The sequence below is a fragment of the Haliaeetus albicilla genome, chromosome 11 (genome assembly GCF_947461875.1).
Source record: "Haliaeetus albicilla chromosome 11, bHalAlb1.1, whole genome shotgun sequence".
NCBI lineage: Eukaryota > Metazoa > Chordata > Aves > Accipitriformes > Accipitridae > Haliaeetus > Haliaeetus albicilla.
The window spans coordinates 13786451-13804072 of NC_091493.1; the positions used below are offsets into that span (position 1 = coordinate 13786451).

Below are 17622 nucleotides of genomic sequence, written 5' to 3' on the forward strand. Positions count from 1 at the left end.
AAATGCAGAGATACTCAGTAATTCTCTATTAAAACAAGTTCTCAGATGCAAAGTGACTGGCATCTGTGGCCGTGGCTAAGTATGGGTGCAGAACTCCGCCGGGACACGACCTGTGCATGCCATGGCCATTTTTTAAGTACTACTTGTTTAGGTAATACACAGTGCCCTGCGTACTGAACTGCAAGTTGCCAATATCTTGCTCAGCAGGGACATTTTTCTATGTGATCCCATGCTTATCAGTAAATTTGCATTCACAATCTTTTATTCTGTGCCTCTTCCAGGGTGTTTGCCCCTTTCCCTTCCTGCAGCAAGTCCTGGTCCCTGAAAAGGTCCATCCTGCCCAGCTGACTTCCACATTAACACAGACCAGGGAGGGCAAAGGGGAAGTTGGTTATTTCAAAAAGAAACTCAAAATTTACAAAGCAGCTGCCAATTAGCCAGACCTTAATTTTGTAGATTTATTTAGGAAAAAAAAATTAACATGAGCAAACGAGAATACTTCAGTGTTACAACAGAGTATATAAATGTCTAGCAATAGTCAAATAATTTGATCTTTAAATACAAAATAACCACATGAACACCTAATATACAGGTTTCATCTGAATACATATTTATTAGATAAATATTAGGTTGTCACATCATCTAACTACATACAGTTTTGCAAGACTAAAAATCACAATTATTTTTTCTGACCAGTTTAAAGTATGAAATGATTGCATTGTACTGTACATACAATGTACAAACAAAGACAATGGCCATTTTTGCATGTTACTTCAGATTGTACTTTTTTTTTTTTTTAATTCTTCTCTGATCGTGATATCAAAAATTGTACAAAGTATGAATTTGGTTACAATTTTTTTTAATCCCCTTATTTTTCTTCATTATTTCTGTAGCACCCTAAAAATACACAGGTGATAGACTAGTACACATAAGCTAAATATTACATGTAGATAAAACAAAACAAAACAAAGGATCAGAGTATATTACAGAAGTGAAAGTGAAACAAATGCTGAGACTCCACAAACGCTAACAAACAGGATTCATTTTCCACATAAGATGGAGCTTCAAGCTTTTTTTTTTCCTGCGAAATAAAAACAATGCACATTCCAAGGAAAATGAATGCATTTCTGTTAACATGTCTCTATTTGTCATTTACATATGTACAGCTGTCCCTTGAGTCTCCGCTGCAGACATTGGCGTGTATCTGTCAGTCCTATAATAATGTCTTGGCAGCAGAACTGTAGATCTCTGTGGGTTCTTTCCCAGATGAACTTCCATAGGGAAACAATTAAAAAGTAAACAAACAAAAAAAAAGAAGAATAAAAATACTACTGGAATTTCATATAATAATTAAGCTTTAAAAGAAATGACTGTGATTACCCTATTTGCTAGGTTTTTTTCTCTAAACTTTAATACGGCAGTGAACAGATAAAAAAATAACTAAATTTTCATTTAGAAGCTTTTTCATACTGACTCCACTATACAGTACCTGATTTTAGCTGACAGACAAGTTTTAAAACTGTCTCAAATGTCCAACATTTGGGTGATGGGTAAAAAATGTATTTTCTCTCTTAAGTTCTGCTTAGAAACCAAACGTTTCTGTAAGCTTAAAAATGTCAACCGTCCACTTTAATTCTCTATTACTGTACAAAGCAGATGCAAACACTGCTCCAAACGTATTGCTAATATCTATAGTGGGGTTTTTTTTCCCCCTTTATGCTTTCCAACAGGTACTTTTAAATGATACATTTTAAATACTACCAGTTAGCAAAAGGTCAATCCTTAACATACCTGGTTTAAAATACTAATGTTGTGTTTAAGAGAAAAATCATTTCAGGTGACTTAACTTAGCTGCTCAGGAATCAATGGAGGGTGGAACATTAAATAGAATCAATCAAAAAAACCTGAGCAACCAGTTCCAACCAATAGTGAGAAATCTTCTTTATTCCCAAACCTATGGCTTAAGAAACACCCCCCCCCCCCCCCCCCCCCCCCGAACAAAAACCCCAAACTCTACGGGCATAAAGTCAGTTTATCATTAGCCACCCCTGCAAATGACTTCAATACCTATATAAACAATGCAGCAGAAATACAGGGGGAAACGACTACAGTAAAATGGCTACAAAAACACATCTGTAACTGAAGAACGGTCTTCCTAGGAATTGTGTGATAGCAGCACCACACCACAACCATATTACCATGTATTACACCAAGGTATCATTAATATTCTGCAGAGAACCTCTACAGGTTGTCAAGCCTACATAAGAAAAAAAGACACTTCTAAGCAGAATAAAATATACTATACTGTTTCCCTCCCCCACCCACCAACATCCCTAAGTGTTACCATGCCCCAGTTTCAGAGACCGGAGCACCAGTATAGTGATATAAATATGGTACCTTACATACTTGCTGCTTGCCTTAGTGCATCTTTACCTGTTCAGACAGCTGGTGCTAGGTGTTCCGCTCACTTGGGCAAACGAACAAAATCTCTGCCATGACCAGCCCACAGTCACCACAGTCCATGAATATCGGTTGGTTAGTTGTTTTTTTTTTTTTTCCCTAGGCAATCACTTATTTTTATGTTTCCACGACAGAGCTGGGCTCTGATTGTCCAGGTACTGCCTGATGTATCAATTCATTCATCACACAAATGGATATGAAATTTCGGCTAATTCATCAAAATAAAACAGGGGAAAAAAAGAAAAAAACACAACTCCCTTATTCTGTTAAAGAACCCTCAATTTTCTTTTTTAAAAAAGGACCCATATTTATCTTCAGACAAGGTATTTAAAAACACCAGCAAAAGTATAACCAGATCATGAAAATGTTGAATATTATCAAAGACGATACTAAAATATTCACAAAGATATTTACAATAGCAATTCTTAAAATAATTGATTTTGCATAATGAACAGCGCCTTTCTTAAAAAAACTTGAAACAGGAAAAATATAAGTGTGGGACCATCTCTACATAATATGTTTGACAGATTCAATACTCCTACTGGAAAATAAAAGAACTAAACCGCCATTTCCTTTAATATCTACAGCAAGGTGCTGCTGACTAGCATATATATATCATAACGCATGTACAGCAGTAGTGGGAAACGTTAACAAAAAGAGCAAAATAAAACAAAAACCGCAAAGAATTTACAAATATGACTTTGGTGAGGAAAGCAAATCCAGAGTCATAAGCACAGAGCATGCCATTTACAGCATTGCAAACTAAACACAGAGGGCTAGGAAGCTATCTAGTCAAACCGACAGGTACAAACAAAATTTTGCCTGGCACTTCAGTTTAAAACGTATTGTGGCGAGCAAACAAAGGGTGTTTGATTGGATTTGGGACGAGGAAAAGGAGTAGGATCAAATTTGCTTTAGTAATAAAAAGAAACAAAACCAATAACTGTACAGTGGGCAAAAGCTGAAATGTTGCACCACAAGGGCAAAGTTGGCACACATGCACTTCTTACACAGCTACTGTACATCATTTATAAGAAAGAGAAAGAGAGAGAGAGACGAAGAGCACAGAAATGGGCACAGAAGCAATAGGAAGCTCATGCAGGAGCAGCAACCACACGAGAAGCACAGATCACAGGGGCAAGACAGTGATTGTGGCAGCAGGGTCTCTTGAGGGCAGTAGCAATCTACCAACAGTTACTTATTCTCCCCATGCCCGGTCCTTCAGGAGAAAGAGCTCATCCCGGCAGCCAAAGTTTAAAAAAAGAAACTGAAGGAGGAGAAAAGAAAAAGGCTGAATTATCTGTAACAGTCACGAAAACGGAACGCAAAGCAAAACAAAAATGAAGTTGCAAGATGTCTGTCCAATGTCAATGCCCCTTCTCAAGCTGATTATTAAAAATAATTATGCAGATAGTGATGTTACTCTCCCTCCATCCTGCAATGACTTCCTGGCTGCCTTCAACCCAGCTTGTCTTACTATGTATGTATTGTGCAGTACACACAGTGACACAAACGCTCTGGGCACCGAAGGCTGTAGGTAATAATCAGGAACAGTTTGGTTTGCATCCCCCCTCCCTCTCTTTTCCATTCCGTATGGCATACATGGCAAAAAGATCTATTGCAGCAACCTCAGCAGCTGGATGTTAACGCAGCCACAAACGGTACTGATTTGAAACCAAAACCACAAAAAAATCCCTAAACATGGCAAACTTTTATTATTATTTTTCCTGGGTGTTTCCAATCTGTGTGTTTGGCCAGAGGAATCCTCTGCAAAGAGGTGGTTAAGATTCCTGCACTTGCAGAAATACCAACACCCACGGCTGCAGCCTGGAAATTCTCAGGACTCCGTTACTGAAGTCGCATTAGCTAAACTGCTGGCTCCCTCTGATGGGCCTGTAGGTCTTCCCTATCTTTGCCACTTCACTGTAGGATTTGTGCTTTTCGGAGCTTTGTATGTGTTTTTGTTTTTCTTTTTGTGTGTGGCCAGGACAATCGCTCCAACACAAACCTGTGGTTGGAGGGGGGCAGAGGGGAGGTGGGGTGGAGGGAGATACAGTTTCAAAAAAATGGAAGAACACGCGTTGGAAGGACACTCTGAGATGGGTCAATTAAAGACAGTTCCATTTTGTTGCCTTTTCTTCCCTTGCCAAGATTCATTTTTGCCAAGATACTTCACACTATGTTTATCACAGAACTCTCTCTCTAGAGGATGAACAACAAATGGGGTTTCCAATAGCTGCACAACTGTCTATGCTTCTTTGTCACGTGTAGCACGGCAGACTCGGAGATTACTGCATTTATTTATTTTTTTTATTTTTTTCTCCCGTCACTTTCGCAGTCTTTGAAGCTAACAAAAGCAGTTCTGAGATGAAGAAAGCAGGGAGTGCACCATTGGATCAAGTTGTGAGTTTTTTTTCTTCTCTTGTGGAAAAGGAGTGTTAAGATTCCTCGCTGTGCAGCCACACACGTGTGAACAAGTGAAAGGGAAGGGAGAATACATATGGTTTCAGTTGTTCTCAAAGAGAGACAGAAGGTCATCATTGCTATTGCTTGGCAAATCAGGAGGATCCAGGTACGAAAGCAGCTCATCTGGATTTGTGAGTTCTGGAAGCAGCTATAAAATATAGAGATAAAAGGAAAATTACAGATAACAGAAACACAATTGAGAAAAAAAGGGATTAAAGACCACACATTCCTGGAAACTGGCTTTCATATGTATATATCCAAATAAATCAGAAGGCAGCGACACAAACCTAATACCCTAAGACGATGCATTATCCACTTGTTCGTGAAAGTCTCTATTATTCAGTTTTCACCTGTGAATTACATGACCATCTCAATCAGGGTTTCTCAATCAACCTCCCCATCACAAAGTTCATCAATGAACAAAGTATATTTCCTGGCTAGCGATGCTGACAGAAACTTCTTGATAAACGCTCATTATGTATGTTAGTTTCATATAGAAGACTGAATTAAAAACTTGAAACATGCAGTTTGAGTAATACACATTTGAGCTTTAAGGTAAATCAACAGAGACTGGTCTATCTGACTTGCACATGTCAGTGAGATGGTCGCCCAAAGCCTGCACCCTTTCCTCACCCCTCAGCCACCCCTAATGCCTCTGTGCGCTGATGTAAGCTCTGAGGCAGTGAGCTGGAGCAGGGAACTCACCCAGGGTTAAAACTAGCCGAGAAAGAAAAAAAAAAAAGAAAAAAAAGAGGAAAAAACCCAACTGAAAGGAGGGCCTGGGGAGGGGAGTGGCAAGGCAGGTGGGTGAGTCCTCTTCCTTTCTGTGGCAGTGAGTTTACAATGGTTGGAAGTACTTCTCAACTACAGCATTACATGCAATTCCAGACATTTTAAAGGGTCAGGAGCACAAGACCCCATCCAGCAGAAGAGGCACTGACCTCCACAAAGTTTTAAAATATCAAAAGGAATAGTTGTGGGGCTTTTATTTATATTTTTATTAACACTGTGTTTCAAATACAAAATTTTGTCTTTCCAACCATCACTCAGATTGTTTCTGATCTGACAGATAACAAGCAAATCGTAACTCCTGGATTGTGTACCAGGCAATGTTTTCTGCTTTATTCTGCATCTCACCATATCCTAGTCAAGACTAAAAGTGTCGTAATATATAAAAAACAGCAGGGAAGAGTTTGTAATAAACTCCCTTTATATTCAGGGTTGTATTAAAGCAAACACAGAAAAATATGGACTGCTTTAACAAACTCAACAGTAGGGATGAGAAATTAATTTTAAGTCATTCTATGTTTTCAAGTACTATAACACTAAAAGCTTGACTGCATCACGACTGCATCACATTTAGCATGCAAATATTATATTTATGTGCTTCTATTACTCTTGTGTAAATGCAGCTTCGTCTTCTAATGTTATATGGATGAACATATTTTTCAATAAGCTAAACATGAAATGCAGAAAAAAGTTTATTACTTCCTAAGCATTTAGAAAAAAATGCAATGTCAAGTTTACATAAACAGAATCTCCCAGAAGGAATGCTTTTCTTAAAATACCGCCTCCTTTTATTCATGGTAGAAATACTATTGTCATAGTACTAGACTAAAGATATAAGGCTTTTAAATGTATTTCACCTGCTATCATAATTTTTTATGAATACCTAGTACAGAAGCCCAAAATAAAACTGCAGCCCCACCAAACATGTAGAAAGTAAAATATGGTTGAATTTGTCCTATGATTTTACAACTCAATTCTTAAAAATTTAACATAACATCTCTGAGACTCATTCTTGTATACAGGGGATTTTAAAAAAAATTTTTTTAGAAAGGTGAAAGTTTTAAACAATATACTCAGTATCTCTGAAAATGAAGTCTTCTAAGTTTTGAGGGTGACCTCGGCTTGCCTTGGCTGCCCAGCTGGTGTGAAAACCAGAGACCTCAGAAAGGACTTGCTGGGCATTGAGGGTGCTGTGCTGGAGCAGAGGTAAGAGACGGAGGAGCGCCGGGGGCTGTGAGGGGGAAGGGGGCAGAAGCTATGGGGAATGTGCTAGACTTAAGAGGCAGAATCTGGAGAGGTGCGCCCAGTGCTCCTGAAGCGAATACTTGAGAGGTTTAACCAGTCATTGGACTCTCGGTGCCTCTGCTGCCTGAGGTACAAGTGCAGGTCACCTGCATCTGTATGAGATGTACCCTTTAACCCAGGTTAAACCTTAGACTGCATCACGTTGAAGTCCTAAAGAATTAATGTGACCATGTCAGTAGGGAGCAGACCAAGTTGTCCATGGTACAGTCCCCTGTTCCATTTGCTGCATGGGACTTTATTCAGCCTGGTTCCACAACACAGCCACTGAAAGGTAAACCCATTAAAATAATCCATCTGCTCATGATTGAGCTCACACATATTTCAAAAAACTGTGTTGCCCCCACTATATAGCACTTGCCTTCTCATTTAGCTAAGGTAATTTCAGCCTCCCATTAAGAATCCAGCATGCCTCCATCAGTGATAACCACAGTACTGTGATAAATGTTTTTCTACTTTGCTTTTCACCAAGGAATGAGTGCCTGACCCATAACAACATACTTTATGTTGCTTAAATATTTGAAGAAAAAAAAAGACATTTTTATTTCACCTATTAATATTGCTCATACGGGGTCCTTAAGGGTTCAGAACTCTAACTGCCATATGAACTACCGCTCCCAAAGGACGTGCATATGACTGTGTTGTGTGAAACAGCAGCAGTCTGGTTCAGATAGAAGTTACTCCACTGAGCACTGTTCCTGTAACTGGAGCATCTATCCCTCCCGTAACCCCTTCCCTCCCCTCTGCGAGGCTACCTGCCGGCACAGTGCTTGTGTGTGACAGGGAAGACGTAAGTATACAGCAACAGTAAATACAGATATAAATCCAAGGCACAGAGGCGAACATTTCTCTCAGAAAATTACACTGTGCAGCAGCAGACTTTGGAACAGACAGAAGATACACATACGGGAACACACAACTCAAATGAAAATCCGATCCTAGTGCTAAGGAATTTATATTTTGGGAGGTAGGTGGTTAACCAGAGAGATACCTCAGATAATTCACTTCCGGCTCCACTGAATGGATGGTAAGAGACAGAAGATTACTTTTGGCCTTAAAACTAGGTTTATCTTTGTTTACTTGTGAGGTGCCTCCCATAGTGGCTAAGGAGGCAAAAGACATCCTTGCTGTTTATCTTCCTATGTGGCGTACCAGGAGGAAGAACTTGTGCTGCTGAGCTACCCGCACGAGCGGGTATGCATGGGCACAGCCTGGATTTGGCCACAGGGAGCTGGGCCGGTGCCACAGGGTGGGCCAGCACAGATCCCCCTCCCACCGGCCAGGGCATGCTGCAGGGCTCAGCCTGCAGCTCGCTTGGCACAGCTCTGCCACGGTCAGAAACCACACACAGCTGCGTCCTTCCTCTTATGCAGGCACCGCGATGGCTTCAGGGTCTAGATGAGCACACGGGAGCTCCCGTCCAGCGATGAGGGGGACGGGAGGAGATGGCTCCCAGCCTGGTGCCTGAACTGCCGTCTGAAGAAATGCCTGCCTTGGTGCTAGGAAGAGGCTATGGCTCACACACCACGCAGCTGCTCAAACCAGAACCGTTCTCCCAGCAAGCCAGGAGCACCCTGTCACCTCGGCTGCAGCACCTGTGCCCATGTACCAAAGCATGAAGGGATGGCATGTGCTGTGGAAGCGGCTCCCCGTCCCCGCGCCCTCCCCGCCCTCCCGCCGCGATGCGAAGCACACGCTATGGCAGGCAGATGATAGTATGACACAGACTTACATCCAGCGAGGGCTCCGGCATGTCGGGTGCTCCCTGTCCACCAGCCTGACCCTCTAAGGCTGAGGAGGGATTAAAGGTCAGGTCACTGTGTGGATGGTTGCTAGAAGCGGCCGGGGGCGGCTGCCGGGACTGCTGGGTAGGAGGCCCGCTGTGATGTAATGGCTGCCCTGACTGGCTGCTGGGGTGAGGGACGTGCAAACCTTGCTGCATGGAAGTATGGGACTGATCAGTGCTGCCGGGATGAGGGATCTGCGGAGGAGGAAAAAAGCAGGAAAAGAAAGTGAGGCCACAAGGTACAGTGCTCACGGTGCCTGACTCTGTAACCGCATGTTACAAAAGGAAATAACTTAAATGAATTAAAAAAAGACACACACAACAAAAAAACCACAAAAGAACCCCAAAGAAAGAAATAAAAAAGCACAATCAGAAAAGAAAACTCCATATCCCAATGCTGGAGGAAGTGTTTCAGCTTTTTGAATGTTATCTGCAAGGGGGAGATAAACACATTGGATTTGTGCTGTTGGTTTGCTTCCTTGTGATGTGGGAAACTGTGCTTGAAGACGCAAAATAACAAACCCCAAAGAGGAGGGAAGGAGGCTTATGGGTGCTGCTTAGCATTAGCAAGGCAGATGCTTTTGCCCTAAAAAATTCCATGAATGAATGGAGAATGTGTTGAATAACGTCCCTACACCAGGAAACCGATTAACTGAGAAAATGCATAATTTCTGCTCAGCTCCCTTATTGGGTAGCTTCCTGACACCGCTGCCTATTCATGTTTCAGCTCATTACAAACATCTTGCAAACACCAGCCCTATCCCACTCCTCCCCTCCTTTTTTTTTTTCAGAAGGCAACAACCCTTCTAAGGGCTTAAGATTTTCCTTGCTGATATTCATGGGTTCTGATGGTTGACAAAAACCCAAGTCAGCTCAGCTAGAGAGCTCCCCATGCATCAGCAGAGCTGCTGTAGGTGGCTGCATACCTCCTGACTGCTAAGCACAATGCATTAGCTTAAACTAAGCTAACGATCTCCCTTCTGTTTTGTATTCATGCCATGGATAAATTCTCTAGCGAAAGCTTAGTATATTTTATATTTTCTGTAGGGGAATAAACTACCAAACCACATGCATCTTCCAAACCCTATTATGGAAGAATGGGGGAAAAAGTCTTTCTCACATGACAGAGAAGCAACAAACGCACACAAGCCCAATTCTTCCTTCTGCTGCATGTCACATTTAACGCTAGTGGATTCTCTGGGGCTTGACCTTGGTGCCATGAGAAAGAAGTGTCTGAGTGCTTCAAAATCAGATGTCTCATGCTAATTGGGTATATGGAGAAGCAAAAAATGTAAACATTTTTTGAGGAATGCTACATATTGCCACAAAGTGGAGCTGAAATAAAAGAACAGATACATACAACAACAGCATGAAATTCATCCAGCCAAGCCAACAGAAACCAGCAAAATGCTATGTCAGCATTGACCCTTTCATATCACAGTAAACTGCAAGGTTATTTTAACCTTAGTCTTCAGGTTTGGAAAGCAAAACTTAATTAAAATGTTCCCACAAAGTTAAAAAAAATTAAAAACCCAAGCATTTTAAAAAAATACATTTCACCACTCTTACGAAAACTGAAACCTGCATACTGATCCATTGGGACAGTCATACTCAGCTACACAGAGGTCCTTTTCAGTACTTTGGTAGTATGAAGGTTGGTGGAAACGAGCAGGATTCTATCTGCGACACCACATTTGGGCCTCTTTTCCCATATGAGCATTTAAAGTAACTGTTAAAAAGTACTGCTACACACTCTTCTCTCCATTAGGGTCACAGTTTGACTACTTGGAAAGTATTCTGTAATATTATTATTGTTATCTTAGGGGTAAACTTGTACAAAATCCGCTCACAGACCACACCTTAATGTAACTGAATCTGCAGCCTAAAAACTTTGCAGAAGTCCAAGTGAAAGTAGATGTCTATCCAAATAGTACTGTTTCCTTCTTCATTCATTGAGGACACGTGCAACAAAGTGTGGAAATTAAGAAAGCTTACTAATAACAAAAAGTAAAAAGCAATTTAGGACAGTGTTGCCGAAGTGGGAAAGCAGTTTCCGGAAAACAAAACAAAACAAAACAAAACAGAATTATCTTGAATAGTATCTTAAATTTGTCCCTGAATGCACAAAGCAAGAGTCATACTGGCATGTTTATATCAATAATTATTTAAACCAAGAGGCATTAATACATTCTCAGACATATTTCAAAACAAATAAGCAGGTTAGAAATTCTACATTATGTTTGTACAGACAAGTATTTTATATATATAAATATTTAGTTGATAAGGCAGTATCTTGGGCCCTGAAGTAACTGTTGGGTAGGGAGTAATTGTTCATTGTAAGACTGAGGGCCACCATAATCTTAAACAGCCATCGCAGGTTCAAAATCCATCTGACTTAGGCCACAGAATCTACCATCTTACCTGTGAGAAAGCAAAATGCTCAGGACTTCAACCTTTTTCTATTTGCATTCAGCTAACTAATGATAAGTTTGCCATGGTGCAAAAAGATTCTAAGCAATACACTTTGTGCATGTGCAGCTTGTGTCTGCAACTCCCATAATTTTATTTTAAAAACACTAACCCACACTACGAACACGGAGTCTAACAAAGTTGCCTTTGCTTCCATAGCAAAGTAATTCCAGAGTTGTGTTTAGGAGCATAAACTTTGGCACTCTTAAAACATTTACAATCTGTAAAAGAAAAGCTTATAGCAGACACAACGTCTTCAGCTTAACAGCACAAACCAACAGAACTCTTTATGAGCCCAACAGTGACCTCTAGGAGTGCAGAGATGTATAGCTGTAGAGCAACAGGACCTGCCAGCTGCAGAACAAGGTTCCTTTTATCTCAGGATAAAACTGATAGTGAAAAAAAAGATCAGCAGATTAAGTCAAAGGTTTATATCTCTCTCCATTACTGGGGTCATAGTTTTACCAACTCTTTTTCTGCGTTAGCTGGCAGAACCACTGAAAGATGCCATCCTGCCCACTGCTGTTCTTGGCCACTTTTCCCATCCATGTCTGTCATTGGGTGCATCCTTGCAGACATGCAGTGAACTCAGCTGAGGAACTGACATGGATCAAAGCTCAACTTCCCACCCCCACCCCTCTGAAGTAGTTTTCAATCACATCAGTACCTGGATCCAGATCACTTCATGGCTCAAATAACACTTGTGCTGGTGTGAGAGAGAAGAAAAGTGAAAATAGAAACAAGACCAATGACTTTTTACAGTGGCACCAGCTCATATCACCTCCTTGTGTACATGAAACTGTAGTGTGACCATCCATTGCTCTGCCATGTACCACTCCTTACACTGTCTGCAGTAAGCACTAAGCTAGAGCTAACTCCGAATTCACCTTTGTCTAAAACTTGTTTACAATTTCTGAAAACAAACATGATGTGATTGTGGCAGCTATTTTGTAGCAATCTTGCACTGACATAGAAGCATCTGTTCTACAGTTCCCACAACACTTTACACTGTAGAAGATGTATTACTTCTAGCCATGTTTCAGGTCTTGATTTTTTCTTCTTCCACAGGAGTGGAACAGCAGTGTTGAGAGAAGGTAGTTCTCATGATCCAGCCCTGGTTACCCAGCCCTACCTACACTGGGCAAACACATCTGCATTTCCTGGAGTGGCCTACAGAGTATGTCCGGAGGGGTCAACTTTCTCTGCCTACCATTATATAAGGGCCACCACATAAATCTTCATAATAGGAAAATTAGGAGCTTCCTCAGCAGCATTCAGCTCCAGTTAGAGATAGACCTTGTGTCTCGACTCACCTTGTAAACACAAAATGGTCAAATAAGTAGCAGATTAAAATAAAATACACATTAGATGTGTAAAAAGGAAAGACTGAAAGCCAGACAAGAGCACAGGCAATATCTTAAAACCTTAGTTCAATTATGCAATGTGATTTATAGTTATTTTCATACAGAGATGTCTGTCCAAAGACATTCAACTACACAATTTAGGAATGTGTTAACGGCATGCATTTCTCCAAAAGCAGTAATTTTAAAGCTGCCTTTCCTGAGTGTCTGCTACAGACAAACAGTTGTTCATTTTTGAGAGAGAAGAAAGGAAGAAGGAGAAAAAGAGAGAAAGAAAAAGAGAGACTTTGTAACACTGAAGCAGCTCTGTGGGAGCACTAACAGTCCTCAAATGTGGCCTGAAGACTACGTGCCTACATTGACAAGGTCAGTCTAATTCCCTTGTGCTAATAGACCTGAAAACAGATCCTCATTAGAGAAGATCAGCCACTGACATAAACTAGATGGAACCTGCTTTAGCACTGCTTCCCATTCCCAAACAGTATAGCTTGCATATCATGATAGATGAGGGAGAAGCGAGGCAAAGGTTTACTTTAATTGCCAGCTATCATAAGCAAGTATCAGATTTGCTACAGACTGGCCCACAGAACCAAAAATCTATTAACATTTGCCCAAATACCCTCTTACAGCTCTGGAACATGCATAGCCTTGAGCAACTTTCACCTTTGCTATCATCTGTAACCAGTCCCATTTTCAGAAAGCCACAGATTCTTCACTTCCATATTCAACCACTTCATATCCCTACCACTTCAGAGATTTCACCGGGACAACTACTATAGCAAAGGTATAGCCGTTAACTGATGAAGTCAAGAGGTAGGTGTCAAGTAATGGGAGGCAAAGAATAATTCCCTGTGGCTTTGATTCAAAGGAAAGCAGCTGTGAGTGGTTCAGGTTGGTAGTAGCTCCCCTCACTACTATATTCTAATACTGTATGGTTGGTTTTGATGCAGATAATTCAGACTGCTCTTTAAGCTCAGTACATGGAATTTGCCAATGTAAAATTAAGTTTACAGCATGTTTGTTCTATCCTTTATTAGCCTGTAAAGTGTTAAAGTCGTTATGTTTCTGGACTCTTCCTTTGCAGACAGTCTTGTTACTTGGGCTCTCTCCAAGCTATACCAAGAACCCTCTCTTCACTCTCTTCCTATTTCTCACCATCCTCCTTGGAAAACCCACTGCCAGTTAGAGGAGACATTGACTGAGCAGGCTTTTGCTGAGCATCTGCTACCACATTTCCTCATTACATTCTGAAATTGTACTTTCTAGTATTCACTAAAGACATGGCACAGATGACTTGTCAAGTTAAACATCCTTCCTGTGCAGTAACAGCACACTATAAAGCCCCTGCCCTGTAGCTTAAATGAATATAAAAGGATGTATACACCCCCACCCCCACCCCCAAGTTAAAATAGATGACTAGCCATGCCTAAGAGCTAAAATGCTGCTGGTAGCTTCTCTATCACCTAGCTGCTGCAGTACCGCATTTTCTGGAGATATATAAAGTTCTGTATATATAACCCAGTGCTCTGAGCAAGCTGCTTTTCCAATGCACAGTTCTGCCTCTCCATCTGAGGCCTGAGGAACCTCCATTTTGTAGTCTCTTACACTGATACACTCTCAGACCACTGGCAGCGTCTCTCCTTGTAATCTACAGGCTTGTCCTATTCCCAACAGCTTAAAGGTGCCTTTCATGCTACTTGGGTAGAATTCCCTCTCAAAATGCTTTGATGCAAATTTTGCCCTCAGGGACAAAGCCAGGGAAGATATTGTCCCTGCTTTGAAGTCAGTCAATGTCTTGCTATAACAAGCTGTCTGCTGAAGATGGATATTCACAGACCCTGCTGGCCTAGGGAATGAAGTCTAGTTTTTTTCAGGTGTCAGAGCAAAGCACAATGATTAACACAAGCACACCAAGCCAGGTTGTCTCTTTCAGATAAACAAACTTAAATGACAATTTGAAAAGCTCAGAAATGCTTCTCCAGAAACTCGAAAAGGCCAGAAACTAAAAATGGCATTTTTGGCATTTCTCAGGACTACTCTGTTTCACAAACTTCCAAAGTGAGGAATCCACAAAGAGTAAAAGCAGTTCACAAGGCAAGTCCGTTAGCTGGATGAGAGCTCCTTACACCCACAAAGAACAACCTATATCCACAGCACCATTACTTACAGATTCCTGCATGGGGTGACTGAGAGGTTTGTCGAGAGCTGCCATGCTGCTCGGCATGTCTGGGGGATGTGACAGCTGTGGCCCATGCATGAAGTCATTCATAGACGTGCCACCGGGATTCCCATGCGGGAAGTCAAAATTGCCATGACCTTGGTAACTGTTGCCTAAAAGAGAAACAGATGTGACATGAAAGAAACTATTTGTTTCCCAACATTGATATCTCAGAGTATCTTGCAAAAGCTGTGTGGCATGTGCACAGCACAGGGCAACTGCCATGCTGAATGTGACAACACTGTGCTCCCCGCTGCTGGAGTGAACTGGAGGAATAGGGAGGAAAAAACATCACTCAGCTTTCAAATACTGTCTGCTATAATAATTCAGGTACATGTTGTAACTAATTGAAAACTGCTGGCATTTTGAAAAACCACTGTCAAGTCACCACATAAACTTAACCAAATTGAGAAGTGAAAGGGATATTTTATTCTATGGAATATTTGCAATCTGGAAGCATCTTAGTGCAACTGAGACTGCCTAAGTCCAAAATTATTTATAGGACACCTGTGTTATTTATGTCTATGCTTCTATGCACTTAGTAAGATTGTAGCATCGCTTCAGTTTCTGATGAAGCTAATTGACAGAACTGTATCAGGAAGATGCCATAGTACCAGTTCATAGCATAGCATCTATTTTATCTCTTCTTCTGCAGTATAAACAGGCAACTTCCATTAAGATAACACAAAAGAGGCCTTCATGTCTAATTGGGGTTTGTGATGTAATTCTCCTTGCTCCCACAAAACCTAGTAAAATTCACTTGACTGTCTGCAAATGTAACATCGATTTTCCCCTCTTGGATCTACTTGTCTCATTTTCAGAGTTACAAACTGGCTGCCTGTAGCCTGTGTTTCAGCATGTGGATATGTATGCTCGTAATGAAAAACTAGTGAATTTATGAAATTCACCTAACTTTAGTCTGAAACAATGTTCTCCAAAGCAGAAAAATTTCACACCAATTCAGAATAAATGATCTGGACTTACCCCCACACATCTACCATCTAGCAACAAGCCTGGAGTCCCCTGATGATCTGCAGGACAAGTACTGTATAACCATCATTAGTATGTTTTGATCCGTCCCACCTCAGCCCAGTGATCTTCACTTGAATTCTAAAGCAAGCGTGTATCCCAATACAGGGATTTTACTCTCCGTATTTTTTCTGTCCAGATCCCTCTGTTAACACTTCCAACTGAGATACCAACTCTGGTGGCTTATTTGCCATGAACAGCAAAAATTGAACTAAAGCCATTCAGCTATTTCGTATAAACAACTGAGTTGGATGATACTGAGCTCTGGAATAATAGAATAGCTTTGGAGCTTGCACAAAGAGGCTGCAGTTCATCAGCTGAAGTACAGCAGCTTTAAATGTTCAAGTCAAGAAGGGAGTTTGACAAACTGAAGTAGCTGCATCATTTGCTCTTTAGCACAGCTTCACAAGCAGAAGTTTAATCTCAGAGGAATAGAAGTCATTAGCCATGTAAGAGTATTTCTCAAAGAAGTCAGGACTTTGATCTATCATGTAAATACTGCAGAGCCTTACTAATTCTCATTTTGTTAATCTGCAAACTGGATGAGTCTCACAGAATATAGCTGGTCTTGCCTTGCTTCTCAGGAAAGATTTAATAGCAGTGAGCTGGAATAAGGTCTTGTGTTACTGAGTACTTGTTATATTTGCAAATTAAACTCCAGTATGCTTACTGTAAAACCCAAATAAACAAACATGAATGACAGCAGTACTACTACTACTACTTTGCTCTAGAGTACTGTTAATCAGAGGACATCACCTAATTCTAAACACTAACTTTCATTGCACACATTGATGGAGAATGAAGACGCAAGGCAGTATGCACAGGGAGTTACAGCCACACAGCAGCATGCCCTCCTCTGGGGGAAGAGTTTTGCCACATGCTGAGGGACAGGCCTATAAAGAAATTTAGGATAATCTGGTGCTCTGGATTGATATGTTTACTGCAGGGGAAACAGGAGAGCGTGGGTTCCACCTGCCGTTCATGAGTCAGGGCCCCGAGAAGCAATGACTACCTCTGCTACAGGATCCACAGGGGAAGGCAGGGAAGTAACAGTCTAGGCAGCAGTCGTTACACAAACCCTAAACCCCACTTCATGTGACTACCCTGTCCATTCCCAATTATAAGCTAGAAAGATGATGAAGAATAGATGGCTCTGTTCTCATGCTCTGACTGCACTTCACTCCTACTAAACAAGTGAAAAATTTGTGATTCAGTGCTCTTGGCATTGTTATAGTAATCATTCATCTGTCTGAAAACTGAAAAAGTTTTATCATCTGTCATCAGTTTTGCAGTCATTGGAGCAAATTAACCATATTTTGCATGCAATCTATATTTTTCTTCAAATGCCTGCAAAAAGCACATATATCACCTTGTAATCAATTTGGGGATTCTGATGGTGTGAACAGTTGGTCTTTTCCCAAAGCTGAACTGAGTCATATCATATTACTTGCAAAAGAAACAGTCTCTGGTTTCATATTTTCAGAATTGTCACCATAATTAAGTTATTCACAATATACCAGTCATTTGAAAATGTATCTCCGCTGCCAGAGAAACAGGGAACTAAATACAATCTGGCAGCACATGGGTAGAGAAACTCAAAAGTAATTTTCTAATGCAAACGTGTTTGCAAAGCAGTTAAAAGTCATCCACTTTCTGGGTGGCCTACCAAATGTCACCCACTCGGCCACAAGTTAAACTTAGTGGCCCAGGTAGCAGGGTTAATGGGTCAGGTTCTCTACTTT

The 17622-nt window shown here is 41.0% G+C and overlaps 1 protein-coding gene across 12 annotated transcripts in view; it reads right to left on the reverse strand.

Moving 5' to 3' along the window:
* Positions 1–587: 587 nt before the first annotated feature.
* ZMIZ1 (zinc finger MIZ-type containing 1) overlaps positions 588–17622 on the reverse strand; it is a 361777-nt gene continuing 344742 nt past the window's right edge. For 10 of the 12 annotated variants that reach the window (XM_069796202.1, XM_069796192.1, XM_069796196.1 and 7 more), the window contains 3 exons: positions 14801–14964; positions 8750–8998; positions 588–5074 (listed from right to left, as the gene is read on the reverse strand). In XM_069796202.1, the coding sequence (XP_069652303.1) occupies positions 4967–5074; positions 8750–8998; positions 14801–14964 (521 nt within the window). In that variant the 3' untranslated portion in view covers positions 588–4966. The remainder of the gene's footprint in view (positions 5075–8749; positions 8999–14800; positions 14965–17622) is intronic. The other 2 variants (XR_011326825.1, XM_069796198.1) reach the window with 2 other exon arrangements.